This window comes from Aphidius gifuensis, linkage group LG2, assembly GCF_014905175.1.
Source record: "Aphidius gifuensis isolate YNYX2018 linkage group LG2, ASM1490517v1, whole genome shotgun sequence".
Classification (NCBI taxonomy): domain Eukaryota; kingdom Metazoa; phylum Arthropoda; class Insecta; order Hymenoptera; family Braconidae; genus Aphidius; species Aphidius gifuensis.
Window position 1 is genome coordinate 25,185,103 of NC_057789.1, and position 16,915 is coordinate 25,202,017.

Below are 16,915 nucleotides of genomic sequence, written 5' to 3' on the forward strand. Positions count from 1 at the left end.
AATTCTGACAATATTATTGTCTAATTTTATACAAAAAAAAAACTATCTAATTCATTATCAATTTGTATAATCAAATGTGACCTGAAAAATGTACCCCAAAAATATTAGGAACATATAATCCAGTTATCAATCAAAAATTATCAAATTTATTTGCAAAAAAAAGTTACAAGATTTCAAAACTTTACCGCCAATAATACGCCATGTTGTTATATTTTTTTTTATATTTTTTTTTTTCTCAACATGTCACACACACAATGACAGCATAACATAAATTTTTGTGCAACAAAAAAAACAAAAAGGAATAATATTGTTTTGATAATTAAATCTAAAAAAAGAATGGTAATATTTATTATTTATTAAAAATTATTAATTCTCTTTTCATCAAATGACTATCACTTTAATTAAAATTAACAAATTCAATAATTATTTTCTTGAATAACTACAGCCTTTACATTCACATTATTTTTAGACATTAAATTTTTATATTTTTTTTTTTCCCATGTAATTATTTCTTTATCTAACTTGCTCTTATCTTTTTTTTTTTTTTTTATATATTTCTAAATTATAACGTGGCATTATGTTATTACACTGCCTGTCATTATGTTTACTTGTAATAATTTTAAAATTTCCAAGTATATTTCTAGCCAGCTCAAAAATTATTCAATATTTTGTTAATAATTTTTATTTGTTATTACAAGTAATTAGCTAATTTTCTTATTAAAAAAAAATATTTAATTTCTTTATTAAATAATTGATAATAATAATTATAATTTTTTTTTTCGACAATTTTTGTAACATTTATATTTTTTTATTTAGAATTTCAATTAAATTATTTACAAATTTTATTTGTAAATTCGCAATTTATTCTTTTATAAATTCAAAAAAAAAAAGTAAATATAATTTCTAGTATTATTATTGTTATTATTTGTCTAGGCTGTTATTTCTAGAGGTGTTTTTTTTGTAGAAAAAAAAACACCTGTTCATTTTAATACCTTACCACAGTCGAACAGCATGGTGCAAACTTACAAACTTGTATGAGAATACTAAAAACATGTTTCTCATTGTCTGAAAAATATATTAAACTAGTTAATAATAATACTATTTATTAATTTAATTTACCTAGGTGAGGTGACAATAAGTTCTGCAATGCGGAACAAAACAATTGGTTTGATATTTTTATCAGTTTCTTTATGGGCTGTGATAATATATTATTTCTTTGTTGATGGACCAATTAATCAACCACAAATAAAGGTAAAAAATAAATTTAAATACATAAAAACATTCTAATAATATATTTTATTATTTATTCAAGTTGCCAGATGCCTGGTCTGATCAAATGAACAGGTTGAGTCAAGAAATAAAAGAACAGCTATCTCATAATGAGAAATTATTAAAAAAACTTGTTGAAGCACATCATATAAGTAATAAATTAATTAATCTATTTATTTTTAAGTATATTATTATGTATTAACAATTTACATTATTTATCATAAACAGACAAAAATCATGATGTTAATAGATCACCATGGGAAAATGTACAACAAATTGAAGAAGTAAATGAAATAAATAATATTCAAGATAATATAAAACCTGAATCACCAAATGATGAAAAAATTGAGGTTAATATTATTTAATTAATCAAAATTAATATAAATAAATAATACATTTGTTTTTTTTTTATTTATTTAGATAAACAAGCATCTTGATAAATTACATGGTCTTGCACAAAGAAGAAAATTATCAGATGGTTCACCAATAATAGCAGTATTAGTATTTTCATGTAATAGAATAACAGTTCAACGTTGTTTAAATCAATTAATAAAATATAGACCAAGTGCTGATCAATTTCCAATAATTGTATCACAAGATTGTGAACATGAAGAGACATCAAAAGTAATTGAATCATATGATGATCAAGTATATCATATACGTCAACCAGATCAATCTGATATTGATATTCCACCACGTGAAAAAAAATTTCGTGGTTATTTTAAAATAGCAAGACATTATGGCTGGGCATTAAATCAAGTATTTATTAATTATGGTTTTGAAACGACAATTATTGTTGAGGATGATCTTGATATTGCACCAGATTTTTTTGAATATTTTCTTGGTACATATCCATTACTTGTTGCTGATAAATCATTGTGGTGTGTATCAGCATGGAATGACAATGGTAAAAGAGGACTAGTTGATGAAAATGCTGCACATTTATTATATAGAACTGATTTTTTTCCTGGACTTGGATGGATGCTTAACAAAGATCTTTGGCTTGAATTATCACCAAAATGGCCAAAATCGTTAGTATATTTATTATTTATATTATTATAAATAATTTTGAGATAATTTATTTGGTCTTTTTTTTTTTAGATACTGGGATGATTGGATTCGTAAACCTGAACAGAGAAATAATCGTGCTTGTATTAGACCAGAATTATCAAGAACAAGAACATTTGGAAAAGTTGGTGTTAGCAAGTATGTTTAAAATTAAAATTTTACATATTTATCATTTGATTTATTGCATAAACTAATTAATATTTTTTTTTTGTACAGTGGAATGTTTTTTGAAAAACATTTAAAATACATCAAACTTAATGAAAAATTTGTGCCTTTTACAAATCTTAATTTGACTTATTTATTAAAAGTAAGTTTATTTTTTGTATTTTAATTTTATGAGGTAATTTTATTAATGAAATTTAATTATTTTAGGATAATTATGACATGAAATTTGTCAATGATGTTTATCAATCAACAGTAATAAGTTATTCTGATTTAAAAAATGGACAAATTAAAAATAATACAAAATCTGTTAGAATTCCATATTACACACGTCCGTCTTACAAAGCAACAGCAAAGATGCTTGGATTGATGGATGACTTTAGGGTAAATGAAAATTTATTTAAAAAATTATATTAAATTTGATTTTATTAATGGGTTAATTATTTTATTAACAGAGTGGAGTACCAAGAACTGGTTATCGAGGTGTTATCACATTTTTCTACAACAATCATCGAGTTTATCTTGCTCCAGGCTCAAACTGGAATGGATATGATATATCATGGAGCTAACATATAATTAGAAAATACAATCGTGATCTTTAAGTAATTTTTTTTAAATAAATTAATTATTTATTAATTTTTTTTTTCATTTAAACACCAGAATTTAAAAGTATTTTAATTAATATTCTTTTTTTTTTATTCATTAATTATTATGGCTATGATTTTTAATGACCAAATTAATTTTTAAAAAATACTAAAGACTGGAAATAGTAATTGACATTTTTTTAAAAATTAATTAAACAGTACCTTGTTGAAGACACGAATGTTAAATTACCTCCAAGTTTAAGAGAAGCAAAAAATGAATATTAAAAATATTTGTTATTGATAGAAAAATATGATGAAGGGTTTGAAATATCTTGTGAATGTTTGGATGAGTAGTGGCTAGGTAGATAATTCATTAGTTATATTAGTTTTTGATTGTTTGGTGTTACAAGTTTTAATTTAGTCAATTCTTTTTGTAGCAATTTATCATAAACAACAATAATTAATAAATTCGTTTGACATAATTAGAGTACAAATTATTGTTGTTTGTGATTGACTTGCTTTTTAGATTCAAAAATTAACTCTCAGTTTTGATAACTTAATTATTGTCATTTTGGATCAATAAAATTTTTAATATTTCATATTTTTAACAACTTCTGATGAACCAATTTAATGAAAATTAATTTTGATGTACCAGTTGACAAATTACATAACAAAAATCATAAAAGATATTTTAAAAAATTCCATCAAGTTTAAAAAAAAAATTACAAGAGCTCTAGAATGACGTAAATTTCTTGAAAATAATTGATCGAAAAAGAAAAAAATAATATTAACAATTTTAAATAATATACAGTTATTAATATTTAATCAATCGAAAAAAAAAAAAAAAAAGTGTTTCGTATTATTTTTTATCTGATAAATGACAAAAATGTAAATAAAAAAAAAAATCATGTGAATAGAAAAAACAGAAAAAAAAGAAAACAAACAAAATATAAAAAAAAGAAAGAAAAAAAAATTTTTTTTTAAATAAATAAATACCAAATTTAAAATGTAAAAATTTTATAAATCAAAAAATAATTTTTCATTATTAAAAAAAAATTCGTCTTCCTTTGCATTAACGTTTTAGCAAAAAAAAAAAAAAAAATATAATTATTATTTTTATTATCAATATTAATTCATTTTTTTATTTGTTTTTAATATATATTTATAATATTAATAATTTCTATTCCAAATAATATAAACCATCAAATGTAAATATAAACATGTAGAAAAAAAAAAAAATAATAAAAAACTTGAATTTTATTGTTAAATAAATAAGTAACTTGTAAAAATCTTACCTTATTGATTTTTAATTCATGAGATTATTCAGATTACTTTAATTAAACAAAAAAAAAAAAGAATAATTATTAAATTGACATTTAAACAAATGATTTTATTTATGTCTGTACAACTTTTACTTGTTATTATTCATTTTTATACATTCATACATGTTTGAACAAGCAATGAAATTATCTGTATAATCAAAAGAAAAAAAAAAAATATGATAAATAATCAAATACCAAATAATTGTAGATAAATTTTGTAGTTATTTGTTGATAATTTACAGATAATTTCAGCATACCTCGACTAATAATATAATATAAATATTCTTATTAAAATAAGAATAACATATTGAATGTTGTTTAACTTTGCCACATCCATCTACCACCATATCTTGCTTTTGGAAGTGGTGCATCTTCAGGCAATTTATCAATAAATGGATATTCTTTTATATTTTGATCTGGTTTTGGTCTTTTAGTATCATGTACTTTTACCTCACAAAAATATCCAAATGGAGGACGTTCAATATTCATTTTGTCCAAGACACATTTATCAAGTACAGCTTGAGTTTTTCGACATCTAAAAACAAATTATTATTTATTATAAATATATTTTTTTAATTGTTTTATTTATGTTGCTTATATTTACGGTGTAAAATCTCCTTCACCACTTGATTTATCAATACAATTATAGTACTGATCAAATTCAGGACGACAATTTTTTTTCAATTTTTGAAAAAATGATAATGCACAAGCTGTTACTGCTTTTCCTTCATTAAGACATTTAACTGCACATTTTTCTTCAGTACGACAAAGCATAAATTCCTTGATAACAAAAAACAACAAAAACAAATAAATAACAGTAAAAAATTTTGGAGTAATTTGAAAAGTTAAAAAAAAAATATATTTAAATAAATTTTATAATATTTATATTATTTATAAATTATTAATAATATATTTAGGCTCAATAATAATTATTATATTATTTATTTGATTTATTATAATTGACAGCATTGACTTTTGAAGTTTGACAGGTTATGTGCTAAAAATTCATTATTATGTAACGTTTAATTAGAAAAAAAAAATAAAGAATAATCAATTTTTATTGCTGAAATATAATTTAATTGTTAAATTGTGGATTTAATAATGTTGTTGTTTAAGTGATTGATTTATTTGTTTTTATTTGTTTATTATGTTACTTACATTATTTTCCCATTCACAGGCTTTTCCAAGGTAGAAAGAAGCTGCCTGGAGAACTGGCCATGATAAATTAATTTCTTGAACAGTCAATTCTTCATCTGGTGGAATATATGTTTTATCTGTAACCACCATTTTTAATTTTTAAATTAACAATATTGTTAATTTAACAATATGATTATTAAAAAATTCCAAGAACAAGATCGGGTTTCAATAAACCACGATTCTTGATTATCTTGTCTTTTTTTTCTCTCTCTCTCTTCTTTCTCTCACTCGAGATTGTTCAATGTTGCCAACATTAAATTTACAATCAGCTGATATTTCACACAAAAAAAAACAACAAACAACAACACTGTTTATCATTGTAATTGAATAATAAATATAAACAAATTATTACAACAATTTAAACAAGTTAAAACAGTTGAAATAATTATTTAAAATATAATTTGTAAATTATTTTCATTTTATTTTGAAAAAGCAACAATAAAATAAACTTTATAACCAAAAAAATTATGGATAATATGGAAAATACAGACAATGTTAAAGATAAAAAACAATATAAACAATATATTAATAAAAAAAGTGTTAAAAAAGCATTTAAGCCAAATCAAATTTGTTTATTTTTTATAAATGGAAATTGTAAAATGGGAGATAATTGTACATCATCACATGATATATTACAACCAAGAAAATTAGAATTATGTAAATTTTATATTAGAGGTGATTGTGAAAAAGGTAACAGGTGTCATTACATGCACAATGATTATCCATGTAAATTTTATCACATGTCAAAATGTACACAAAAAAAACACTGCAAATTTTCTCATGAGTCACTTGATCCAAGGGTAAGAAAATTTACATAAATTTATTCATAATAAATAATTAATTATCAAATTAATTTTACAGGTTTTAGATCATTTTATTAAAAAATCAGTACCAGAAACAACAACATTAATTGACAGGCAATTAACAGCTGACGAACAATTGAAAAAAAATAAAGAAGAAAATATTGAAGTTAAAAAAGAAGATAAAAATGAAATTTCAACATTAATTAATGATGATAATATTGAAAAAGATGATGAAAATGAAATTTCTAGATCAGTTTATTATTTAGATACTTCTAATAATTAATTAAATTGTATAAATATATTTTTTTTTCAATTAAACAATAAATTTTTCATTTTGGTATTTTGAATTTTCGCGCGTTTTAATTTATAGCGCTGCTTGTTAATTCTTTTGACATTAAGTTGGAATTTCTCTCTCCTCTCTCTCCTTGCACACAAGAGAGAAAAATATAGACTAAAGTAGGTTTTTTTTTTTGTGTTAACAAAATATAAATAGGAATAAATATTATTAATTAATTAAAACAATGGCTGATGAAGATAATAATGGTGATTCAGATGAATTGCAACAAGAAATAATTCAAAAAAGAATTGCAAAATATGACAGTGGAGCTGCTGATTTAGAAAGAGTGACAGATTATGCTGAGGAAAAAGAAATAACCTCGTCTGATGGATTTTCTTGTGTAAGTTTTATTATCATTATTAAACCACGTGTTGTATTATTTTTAATTAATTATTATTAACAATAATTTAATGAACGAATTTAATTTAATATTATTATTTGTTGAATGTGTATAAAATTATAATTAATTTTTGTTTTATTATTGTTTAAATATCCTTTTAATTTTAAAACAACATAACCTCAATTTTATATTGTTGATATTGAAGATTTTAAATTATTTATTTATGTTAAAATTGAGATTGATTAATTGTTTATTTGTTGATTAATTTACAGGCATTGAGCTTGATTGGCGACAGAAGAAACAAAGAAGCTGCTGAAAAAATTGCAAGGGAAAAAGAATTACAAAAAATATCAATTAAAAAAGAAGATGTTGATCTTATTGTGAGTTAATTTATATTTTTTGTTTTTACATTATTAAATTGTATTGTTTGTGATGTAATTATTTATAATTTTTAATTTTTATTAATTACAGATGAAAGAAATGGAAATCAATAGAAATAAAGCTGAAAGAACTCTCAGGGAACACAATGGAAATGTTGTCGAGGCACTTGTTACATTAACAAATTAAAATTAAATCCAATAAATGAATAATTAAAATTTATCAAAATTCATAAATCAATTTTTAGATACAGTTTATTTATTATTATTATTATCATTTTTTGCCAGCAATATTTATTAATAAACGTAACACTGAATTTAAAAAAATAAAGCACCAATGAACATTTGTTAATATTTTAAGTTTAGCCTCAATTCAATTAATAAACAAACTGTTTTAATTATTTTTTTTTGTAATTTACATTTCTTATTTATTACTGACATGAATAATTATTTAAAACACAGTACTAGAGACAAGAATAAGTTGATTTTTAAGTCATCGATTACGGACAACTGCTGCTAATTAACTTCTTCGGCAATGAGATATTTTTAAGTTATTGTTTGTGTTTCTAGAAAACGAGTTCTCACACTTGCAGATTTTTTGCTAACTGTCCGTATAATTTTTGCATTAATTATAATATTATAAAGAATAGATGGTGAATTTTAAAAAACATAAATTACCTCTTGCCTCGTTATATTCACCTAATACGAACTGCTAATTTTTTTTTTTTACCTGCTCTCCTGATATTTCAAAAATAAATTTTATTTCTTGAAAAACAATTAGAAAAAAAATAGTGGCGACATTAATTTTTTAACAGGATCATAGAACAGGCAAAGAGGTATTTTATTTTATTTCTAGTTTACCTCCTGCATTACCTGCTCTCCTGATATTTCAAAAATAAATTTTATTTCTTGAAAATCAATTAGAAAAAAATAGTGGCGAGTTTAATTTTTTAACAGGATCATAGAATGAGCAAGGAGGTATTTTATTTATTTTCTAGTTCACCTCCTGCATTACCTGCTCTCCTGATATTTCAAAAATAAATTTTATTTCTTGAAAAACAATTAGAAAAAAAATAGTGGCGACATTAGTTTTTTAACAGGATCATAGAAAGAGCAAAAAGGTATTTTATTTGATTTCTAGTTCACCTCCTGCATTACCTGCTCTCCTGATATTTCAAAAATAAATTTTATTTCTTGAAAATCAATTAGAAAAAAAATAGTGGCGACATTAATTTTTTAACAGGATCATAGAACAGGCAAGGAGGTATTTTATTTGATTTCTAGTTCACCTCCTGCATTACCTGCTCTCCTGATATTTCAAAAATAAATTTTATTTCTTGAAAATCAATTAGAAAAAAAATAGTGGCGACATTAATTTTTTAACAGGATCATAGAATAAGCGAGGAGGTATTTTATTTGATTTCTAGTTCACCTCCTCTGTTACCTGCTCTCCTGATATTTCAAAAATAAATTTTATTTCTTGAAAAACAATTAGAAAAAAAATAGTGGCGACATTAATTTTTTAACAGGATCATAGAACAGGCAAGGAGGTATTTTATTTAATTTCTAGTTCACCTCCTGCGTTACCTGCTCTCCTGATATTTCAAAAATAAATTTTATTTCTTGAAAATCAATTAGAAAAAAAATAGTGGCGACATTAATTTTTTAACAGGATCATAGAACAGGCAAAGAGGTATTTTATTTAATTTCTAGTTCACCTCCTGCGTTACCTGCTCTCCTGATATTTCAAAAATAAATTTTATTTTTCAAAAAACAATTAGAAAAAAAATAGTGGCGACATTAATTTTTTAACAGGATCATAGAACAGGCGAAGAGGTATTTTATCCACATCCTAGTTTACCTCCTTCATTACCTGCTCTCCTGATATTTCAAAAATAAATTTTATTTCTTGAAAATCAATTAGAAAAAAAATAGTGGCGACATTAATTTTTTAACAGGATCATAGAATGAGCAAGGAGGTATTTTATTTTATTTCTAGTTTACCTCCTGCATTACCTGCTCTCCTGATATTTCAAAAATAAATTTTATTTCTTGAAAATCAATTAGAAAAAAAATAGTGGCGACATTAATTTTTTAACAGGATCATAGAACAGGCAAGGAGGTATTTTATTTGATTTCTAGTTCACCTCCTGCATTACCTGCTCTCCTGATATTTCAAAAATAAATTTTATTTCTTGAAAATCAATTAGAAAAAAAATAGTGGCGACATTAATTTTTTAACAGGATCATAGAATGAGCAAGGAGGTATTTTATTTGATTTCTAGTTTACCTCCTGCATTACCTGCTCTCCTGATATTTCAAAAATAAATTTTATTTCTTGAAAAACAATTAGAAAAAAAATAGTGGCGACATTAATTTTTTAACAGGATCATAGAACAGGCAAAGAGGTATTTTATTTTATTTCTAGTTTACCTCCTGCATTACCTGCTCTCCTGATATTTCAAAAATAAATTTTATTTCTTGAAAAACAATTAGAAAAAAAATAGTGGCGACATTAATTTTTTAACAGGATCATAGAACAGGCAAAGAGGTATTTTATTTAATTTCTAGTTCACCTCCTGCATTACCTGCTCTCCTGATATTTCAAAAATAAATTTTATTTCTTGAAAATCAATTAGAAAAAAAATAGTGGCGACATTAATTTTTTAACAGGATCATAGAATGAGCAAGGAGGTATTTTATTTTATTTCTAGTTTACCTCCTGCATTACCTGCTCTCCTGATATTTCAAAAATAAATTTTATTTCTTGAAAATCAATTAGAAAAAAAATAGTGGCGACATTAATTTTTTAACAGGATCATAGAACAGGCAAGGAGGTATTTTATTTGATTTCTAGTTTACCTCCTGCATTACCTGCTCTCCTGATATTTCAAAAATAAATTTTATTTCTTGAAAATCAATTAGAAAAAAAATAGTGGCGACATTAATTTTTTAACAGGATCATAGAATGAGCAAGGAGGTCTTTTATTTATTTTCTAGTTCACCTCCTGCATTACCTGCTCTCCTGATATTTCAAAAATAAATTTTATTTCTTGAAAATCAATTAGAAAAAAAATAGTGGCGACATTAATTTTTTAACAGGATCATAGAACAGGCAAGGAGGTATTTTATTTTATTTCTAGTTTACCTCCTGCATTACCTGCTCTCCTGATATTTCAAAAATAAATTTTATTTCTTGAAAATCAATTAGAAAAAAAATAGTGGCGACATTAATTTTTCAACAGGATCATAGAATGAGCAAGGAGGTATTTTATTTGATTTCTAGTTTACCTCCTGCATTACCTGCTCGCCTGATATTTTAAAAATAAATTTTATTTCTTGAAAAACAATTAGAAAAAAAATAGTGGCGACATTAATTTTTTAACAGGATCATAGAACAGGCAAGGAGGTATTTTATTTGATTTCTAGTTTACCTCCTGCATTACCTGCTCTCCTGATATTTCAAAAATAAATTTTATTTCTTGAAAAACAATTAGAAAAAAAATAGTGGCGAGTTTAATTTTTTAACAGGATCATAGAATGAGCAAGGAGGTATTTTATTTTATTTCTAGTTTACCTCCTGCATTACCTGCTCTCCTGATATTTCAAAAATAAATTTTATTTCTTGAAAATCAATTAGAAAAAAAATAGTGGCGACATTAATTTTTTAACAGGATCATAGAATGAGCAAGGAGGTATTTTATTTTATTTCTAGTTTACCTCCTGCATTACCTGCTCTCCTGATATTTCAAAAATAAATTTTATTTCTTGAAAATCAATTAGAAAAAAAATAGTGGCGACATTAATTTTTCAACAGGATCATAGAATGAGCAAGGAGGTATTTTATTTGATTTCTAGTTTACCTCCTGCATTACCTGCTCGCCTGATATTTTAAAAATAAATTTTATTTCTTGAAAAACAATTAGAAAAAAAATAGTGGCGACATTAATTTTTTAACAGGATCATAGAACAGGCAAAGAGGTATTTTATTTGATTTCTAGTTCACCTCCTGCATTACCTGCTCTCCTGATATTTCAAAAATAAATTTTATTTCTTGAAAATCAATTAGAAAAAAAATAGTGGCGAGTTTAATTTTTTAACAGGATCATAGAATGAGCAAGGAGGTATTTTATTTATTTTCTAGTTCACCTCCTGCATTACCTGCTCTCCTGATATTTCAAAAATAAATTTTATTTCTTGAAAAACAATTAGAAAAAAAATAGTGGCGACATTAATTTTTTAACAGGATCATAGAATGAGCAAGGAGGTATTTTATTTGATTTCTAGTTCACCTCCTGCATTACCTGCTCTCCTGATATTTCAAAAATAAATTTTATTTCTTGAAAATCAATTAGAAAAAAAATAGTGGCGACATTAATTTTTTAACAGGATCATAGAATGAGCAAGGAGGTATTTTATTTGATTTCTAGTTCACCTCCTGCATTACCTGCTCTCCTGATATTTCAAAAATAAATTTTATTTCTTGAAAAACAATTAGAAAAAAAATAGTGGCGACATTAATTTTTTAACAGGATCATAGAACAGGCAAAGAGGTATTTTATTTGATTTCTAGTTCACCTCCTGCATTACCTGCTCTCCTGATATTTCAAAAATAAATTTTATTTCTTGAAAATCAATTAGAAAAAAAATAGTGGCGACATTAATTTTTTAACAGGATCATAGAATGAGCAAGGAGGTATTTTATTTAATTTCTAGATCACCTCCTGCATTACCTGCTCTCCTGATATTTCAAAAATAAATTTTATTTCTTGAAAATCAATTAGAAAAAAAATAGTGGCGAGGTTAATTTTTTAACAGGATCATAGAATGAGCAAGGAGGTATTTTATTTAATTTCTAGTTCACCTCCTGCGTTACCTGCTCTCCTGATATTTCAAAAATAAATTTTATTTCTTTAATAACAATTAGAAAAAAAATAGTGGCGAGGTCTATTTTTTAACAGGATCATAGAACAGGCAAGGAGGTATTTCATTTAATTTCTAGTTTACCTCCTGCGTTACCTGCTTTCCTGATATTTCAAAAATAAATTTTATTTCTTTGATAACAATTAGAAAAAAAATAGTGGCGACATTAATTTTTTAACAGGATCATAGAACAGGCAAGGAGGTATTTTATTTTATTTCTAGTTCACCTCCTGCGTTACCTGCTCTCCTGATATTTCAAAAATAAATTTTATTTCTTGAAAAACAATGAGAAAAAAAATAGTGGCGACATTAATTTTTTAACAGGATCATAGAATGAGCAAAGAGGTATTTTATTTTATTTCTAGTGCACCTCCTGCAATTCCTGCTCTCCTGATATTTCAAAAATAAATTTTATTTCTTGAAAAACAATGAGAAAAAAAATAGTGGCGACCTTAATTTTTTAACAGGATCATAGAACAGGCAAAGAGGTATTTTATTTCATTTCTAGTTCACCTCCTGCGTTACCTGCTCTCCTGATATTTCAAAAATAAATTTTATTTCTTGAAAAACAATTAGAAAAAAAATAGTGGCGACATTAATTTTTTAACAGGATCATAGAATGAGCAAGGAGGTATTTTATTTGATTTCTAGTTCACCTCCTGCGTTACCTGCTCTCCTAATACTTCAAAAATAAACTTTCATTCTTTAAAAACAATTAGAAAAAAATCAGTGGCTATATTAATTTTTTAACAGGATCATAGAATGAGCAAGGAGGTATTTTATTTAATTTTTAGATCACCTCCTGCATTACCTGCTCTCCTGCTATTTCAAAAATAAATTTTATTTCTTGAAAATCAATTAGAAAAAAAATAGTGGCGACATTAATTTTTTAACAGGATCATAGAATGAGCAAGGAGGTATTTTATTTAATTTCTAGATCACCTCCTGCATTACCTGCTCTCCTGCTATTTCAAAAATAAATTTTATTTCTTGAAAATCAATTAGAAAAAAAATAGTGGCGACATTAATTTTTTAACAGGATCATAGAACAGGCAAAGAGGTATTTTATTTGATTTCTAGTTCACCTCCTGCATTACCTGCTCTCCTGATATTTCAAAAATAAATTTTATTTCTTGAAAAACAATTAGAAAAAAAATAGTGGCGACATTAATTTTTTAACAGGATCATAGAACAGGCAAAGAGGTATTTTATTTTATTTCTAGTTTATCTCCTGCATTACCTGCTCTCCTGATATTTCAAAAATAAATTTTATTTCTTGAAAAACAATTGGAAAAAAAACAGTGGCGAGTTTAATTTTTTAACAGGATCATAGAATGAGCAAGGAGGTCTTTTATTTATTTTCTAGTTCACCTCCTGCATTACCTGCTCTCCTGATATTTCAAAAATAAATTTTATTTCTTGAAAAACAATTAGAAAAAAAATAGTGGCGAGTTTAATTTTTTAACAGGATCATAGAACAGGCAAAGAGGTATTTTATTTTATTTCTAGTTTACCTCCTGCATTACCTGCTCTCCTGATATTTCAAAAATAAATTTTATTTCTTGAAAAACAATTAGAAAAAAAATAGTGGCGAGTTTAATTTTTTAACAGGATCATAGAATGAGCAAGGAGGTATTTTATTTATTTTCTAGTTCACCTCCTGCATTACCTGCTCTCCTGATATTTCAAAAATAAATTTTATTTCTTGAAAATCAATTAGAAAAAAAATAGTGGCGAGTTTAATTTTTTAACAGGATCATAGAATGAGCAAGGAGGTATTTTATTTGATTTCTAGTTTACCTCCTGCATTACCTGCTCTCCTGATATTTCAAAAATAAATTTTATTTCTTGAAAAACAATTAGAAAAAAAATAGTGGCGACATTAATTTTTTAACAGGATCATAGAACAGGCAAGGAGGTATTTTATTTGATTTCTAGTTTACCTCCTGCATTACCTGCTCTCCTGATATTTCAAAAATAAATTTTATTTCTTGAAAATCAATAAGAAAAAAAATAGTGGCGACATTAATTTTTTAACAGGATCATAGAACAGGCAAGGAGGTATTTTATTTATTTTCTAGTTCACCTCCTGCATTACCTGCTCTCCTGATATTTCAAAAATAAATTTTATTTCTTGAAAAACAATTAGAAAAAAAATAGTGGCGACATTAATTTTTTAACAGGATCATAGAATGAGCAAGGAGGTATTTTATTTTATTTCTAGTTTACCTCCTGCATTACCTGCTCTCCTGATATTTCAAAAATAAATTTTATTTCTTGAAAAACAATTAGAAAAAAAATAGTGGCGAGTTTAATTTTTTAACAGGATCATAGAATGAGCAAGGAGGTATTTTATTTATTTGCTAGTTCACCTCTTATGTTACCTGCTCTCCTAATACTACAAAAATAAACTTTCATTGTTTAAAAACAATTAGAAAATAATCAGTGGCGATATTAATTTTTTCACAGGATCATAGAACAAGGAAAGAGGTATTTCATGTGTTTTCTAGTTTATATAAGGTAAACTTTGAAAAACAAAATACCTCTTTGCTTATTATAGTTGCCTAATGCAAGAATTAATTTTTTTTTCCGAAATTCACTGCACGAATTTCGAATTTTATTAGGGAAATATAAAGTGAAGGAGGTCAACTTTAAAAAACATAATACCTTTTCGCATATCATATTCTCCTAATACAATCCCCAATTTTTTTCTCCTAAAACTGTCTGACGAATAATTAATTTTATTAGGGAAATATAAAATGAAAGAGGTAAATTTTATGAAACATTAGATACCTCTTTGCTTATTAAATTCTCCTTGTAGAAATATCTAATATTTTTAAAAAACTCCCGAACGAAAAAATAATTTCATTAGAAAATTATAATATGAAAGCGTTTAACTTAATAAAACATCAATTATCTCTTCGATCATCACGTTATTTCGTTTCCCTACTAAAAGTCTTAGACAAACCTTGAACTGAAAGAGTCATCCGTTCCCACGATGTTGAGAATAATTTTGATGAAGTCAATTAATTACGTTATATTATTAAATAACCGCCCAAAATGTCTTGAAGCGCAAGTACAACCTAGTACATAAAAGTAACCAGTTGTTCTACAATTTATTTCTCTGAAAATTATAACTAAAAATCGTTAAGTAATAATCATTTAGGAAATGGAATTTAAAAAAAGTACAATAATAATTTATCAAAATTTTTATAATGAAAATGTAATTTATTTGATGTGGTGCAATGACTTAAAATAAATGGAAAAAATGAACTTTTATTTTTTCTTTTCTTTTTTTTCTTCTTCTATGAGCTGGGATCGATGAGCAGCAAATATGCAAAATAACAATTTCAAATCAATACCACACAATGTTTCATTGTAAATATTCAAACAAAATTTAAAAAAAACATCCGAAATTTAAATGCAACATACAATGGAAGTTGTGCCAATAACAACATTGTTAACAAATTCAATGACAATTGACACTTTGCAAATATGCTGATATTCATGATGAGGTAACACTTGTCTTACTTGTACTTATATTTAATCAAAAAAAAAAAACATTATCCAGTCATACCGCTCATATACTCTAGCCGCAGATTGAATTTATACTTTATATTATTTTTCTTCTTCTACAAACAAATGTACACAAATTGTCATAAACATTAGCCCATTTTAGGAAAAAAAAAATCAAAAAAACCATCATTACAAATATTTTTTGTCAAAAATTTATCATTTTTTTTTTTTTTTTCTTTACAATCATCAATTGTCCGACAGTCCCAAAGTTTAAAAATTTTATATATATATTTTAAAATATCATAATGATATTAATTTTTAAATTAAACAATTTGTTTTTTTTTTTCATTATTTTTCTTTCTAAAATAACACAGATGATAATAAATCTTGAAAAAATAATAACTATTTAAATTCAAGAGCGAGTTTTTGACATTCGCAGTCTACATAAACTTAAAAATAATAATAATTATAATTAATAATTAAAAATAATAGTAAATTAACTAATAATTAATGAAAATAATTTTAAATCTATTATCATTTCGTAAATTATAACTGTCTTATTAATTATTTTATTTCTTTAATGTTTTTTTTTTTTTTTCTTATTATTTTTCATTTTTGTTCTTTTCATTATATAAAATACACATTAGATATGTACAACAGGCTTGTAATTGTGTATGTGTGCTCCAAAAAAAAAATGATGGATATATTTAAAAAACCACATGATATTTTGATGAATTATTTTCAAATAATATTGGCAAGGTCTTTGGGACCAGCCGAACAATGAGAAAATTTATTAACTAATTGTCACTGGCTAACTGGGAGAGAGGTAAGAAAGAAGACAAAGAAAAAAATAATAATATTTATATATAGTCGAGACATCCTGGATCCCTTGAAATTCTCGGTGGGTCAGCAGAAGTTATTGTTGAAAAATTATAATTGGACTTATCACAGAACATGTATGGCATTAATTCTTTATCATTCTTGTTATTTTTTTTTTTTTTCTATACATTTTCGTTG

General features: G+C 24.7%; 3 protein-coding genes across 5 annotated transcripts; 2 read left to right on the plus strand and 1 right to left on the minus strand.

Annotated features, from left to right (window-relative positions):
- The first annotated feature begins 238 nt into the window (after positions 1-238).
- On the plus strand, positions 239-3,403 carry LOC122849793 (alpha-1,3-mannosyl-glycoprotein 2-beta-N-acetylglucosaminyltransferase). Of its 3 annotated transcripts, none has more exons than XM_044148612.1 (9): positions 239-339; positions 1,124-1,251; positions 1,313-1,421; positions 1,498-1,619; positions 1,690-2,300; positions 2,371-2,475; positions 2,554-2,644; positions 2,710-2,883; positions 2,955-3,403. In XM_044148612.1, the coding sequence occupies exons 2-9, from the start codon at positions 1,147-1,149 to the stop codon at positions 3,066-3,068; spliced, it is 1,431 nt and encodes a 476-aa protein (XP_044004547.1). In that variant the 5' UTR covers positions 239-339; positions 1,124-1,146; the 3' UTR covers positions 3,069-3,403. The 3 variants fall into 3 exon arrangements, with proteins under 3 accessions (XP_044004547.1, XP_044004549.1, XP_044004550.1); XM_044148614.1 differs by lacking the exon at positions 239-339 and adding an exon at positions 580-697; XM_044148615.1 differs by lacking the exon at positions 239-339 and adding an exon at positions 942-1,032 and having other exon boundaries at positions 2,955-3,185.
- Positions 3,404-4,452: 1,049 nt separating this feature from the next.
- LOC122849794 (NADH dehydrogenase [ubiquinone] 1 alpha subcomplex subunit 8) lies at positions 4,453-5,853 on the minus strand. The gene is made up of 3 exons (XM_044148616.1): positions 5,564-5,853; positions 5,010-5,185; positions 4,453-4,940 (listed from the first exon to the last, which is right to left on the minus strand). The coding sequence occupies exons 1-3, from the start codon at positions 5,690-5,692 to the stop codon at positions 4,724-4,726; spliced, it is 522 nt and encodes a 173-aa protein (XP_044004551.1). The 5' UTR covers positions 5,693-5,853; the 3' UTR covers positions 4,453-4,723.
- Positions 5,854-6,835: 982 nt separating this feature from the next.
- On the plus strand, positions 6,836-7,860 carry LOC122849795 (huntingtin-interacting protein K). The gene is made up of 3 exons (XM_044148617.1): positions 6,836-7,082; positions 7,355-7,462; positions 7,554-7,860. The coding sequence occupies exons 1-3, from the start codon at positions 6,927-6,929 to the stop codon at positions 7,647-7,649; spliced, it is 360 nt and encodes a 119-aa protein (XP_044004552.1). The 5' UTR covers positions 6,836-6,926; the 3' UTR covers positions 7,650-7,860.
- Positions 7,861-16,915: the final 9,055 nt, after the last annotated feature.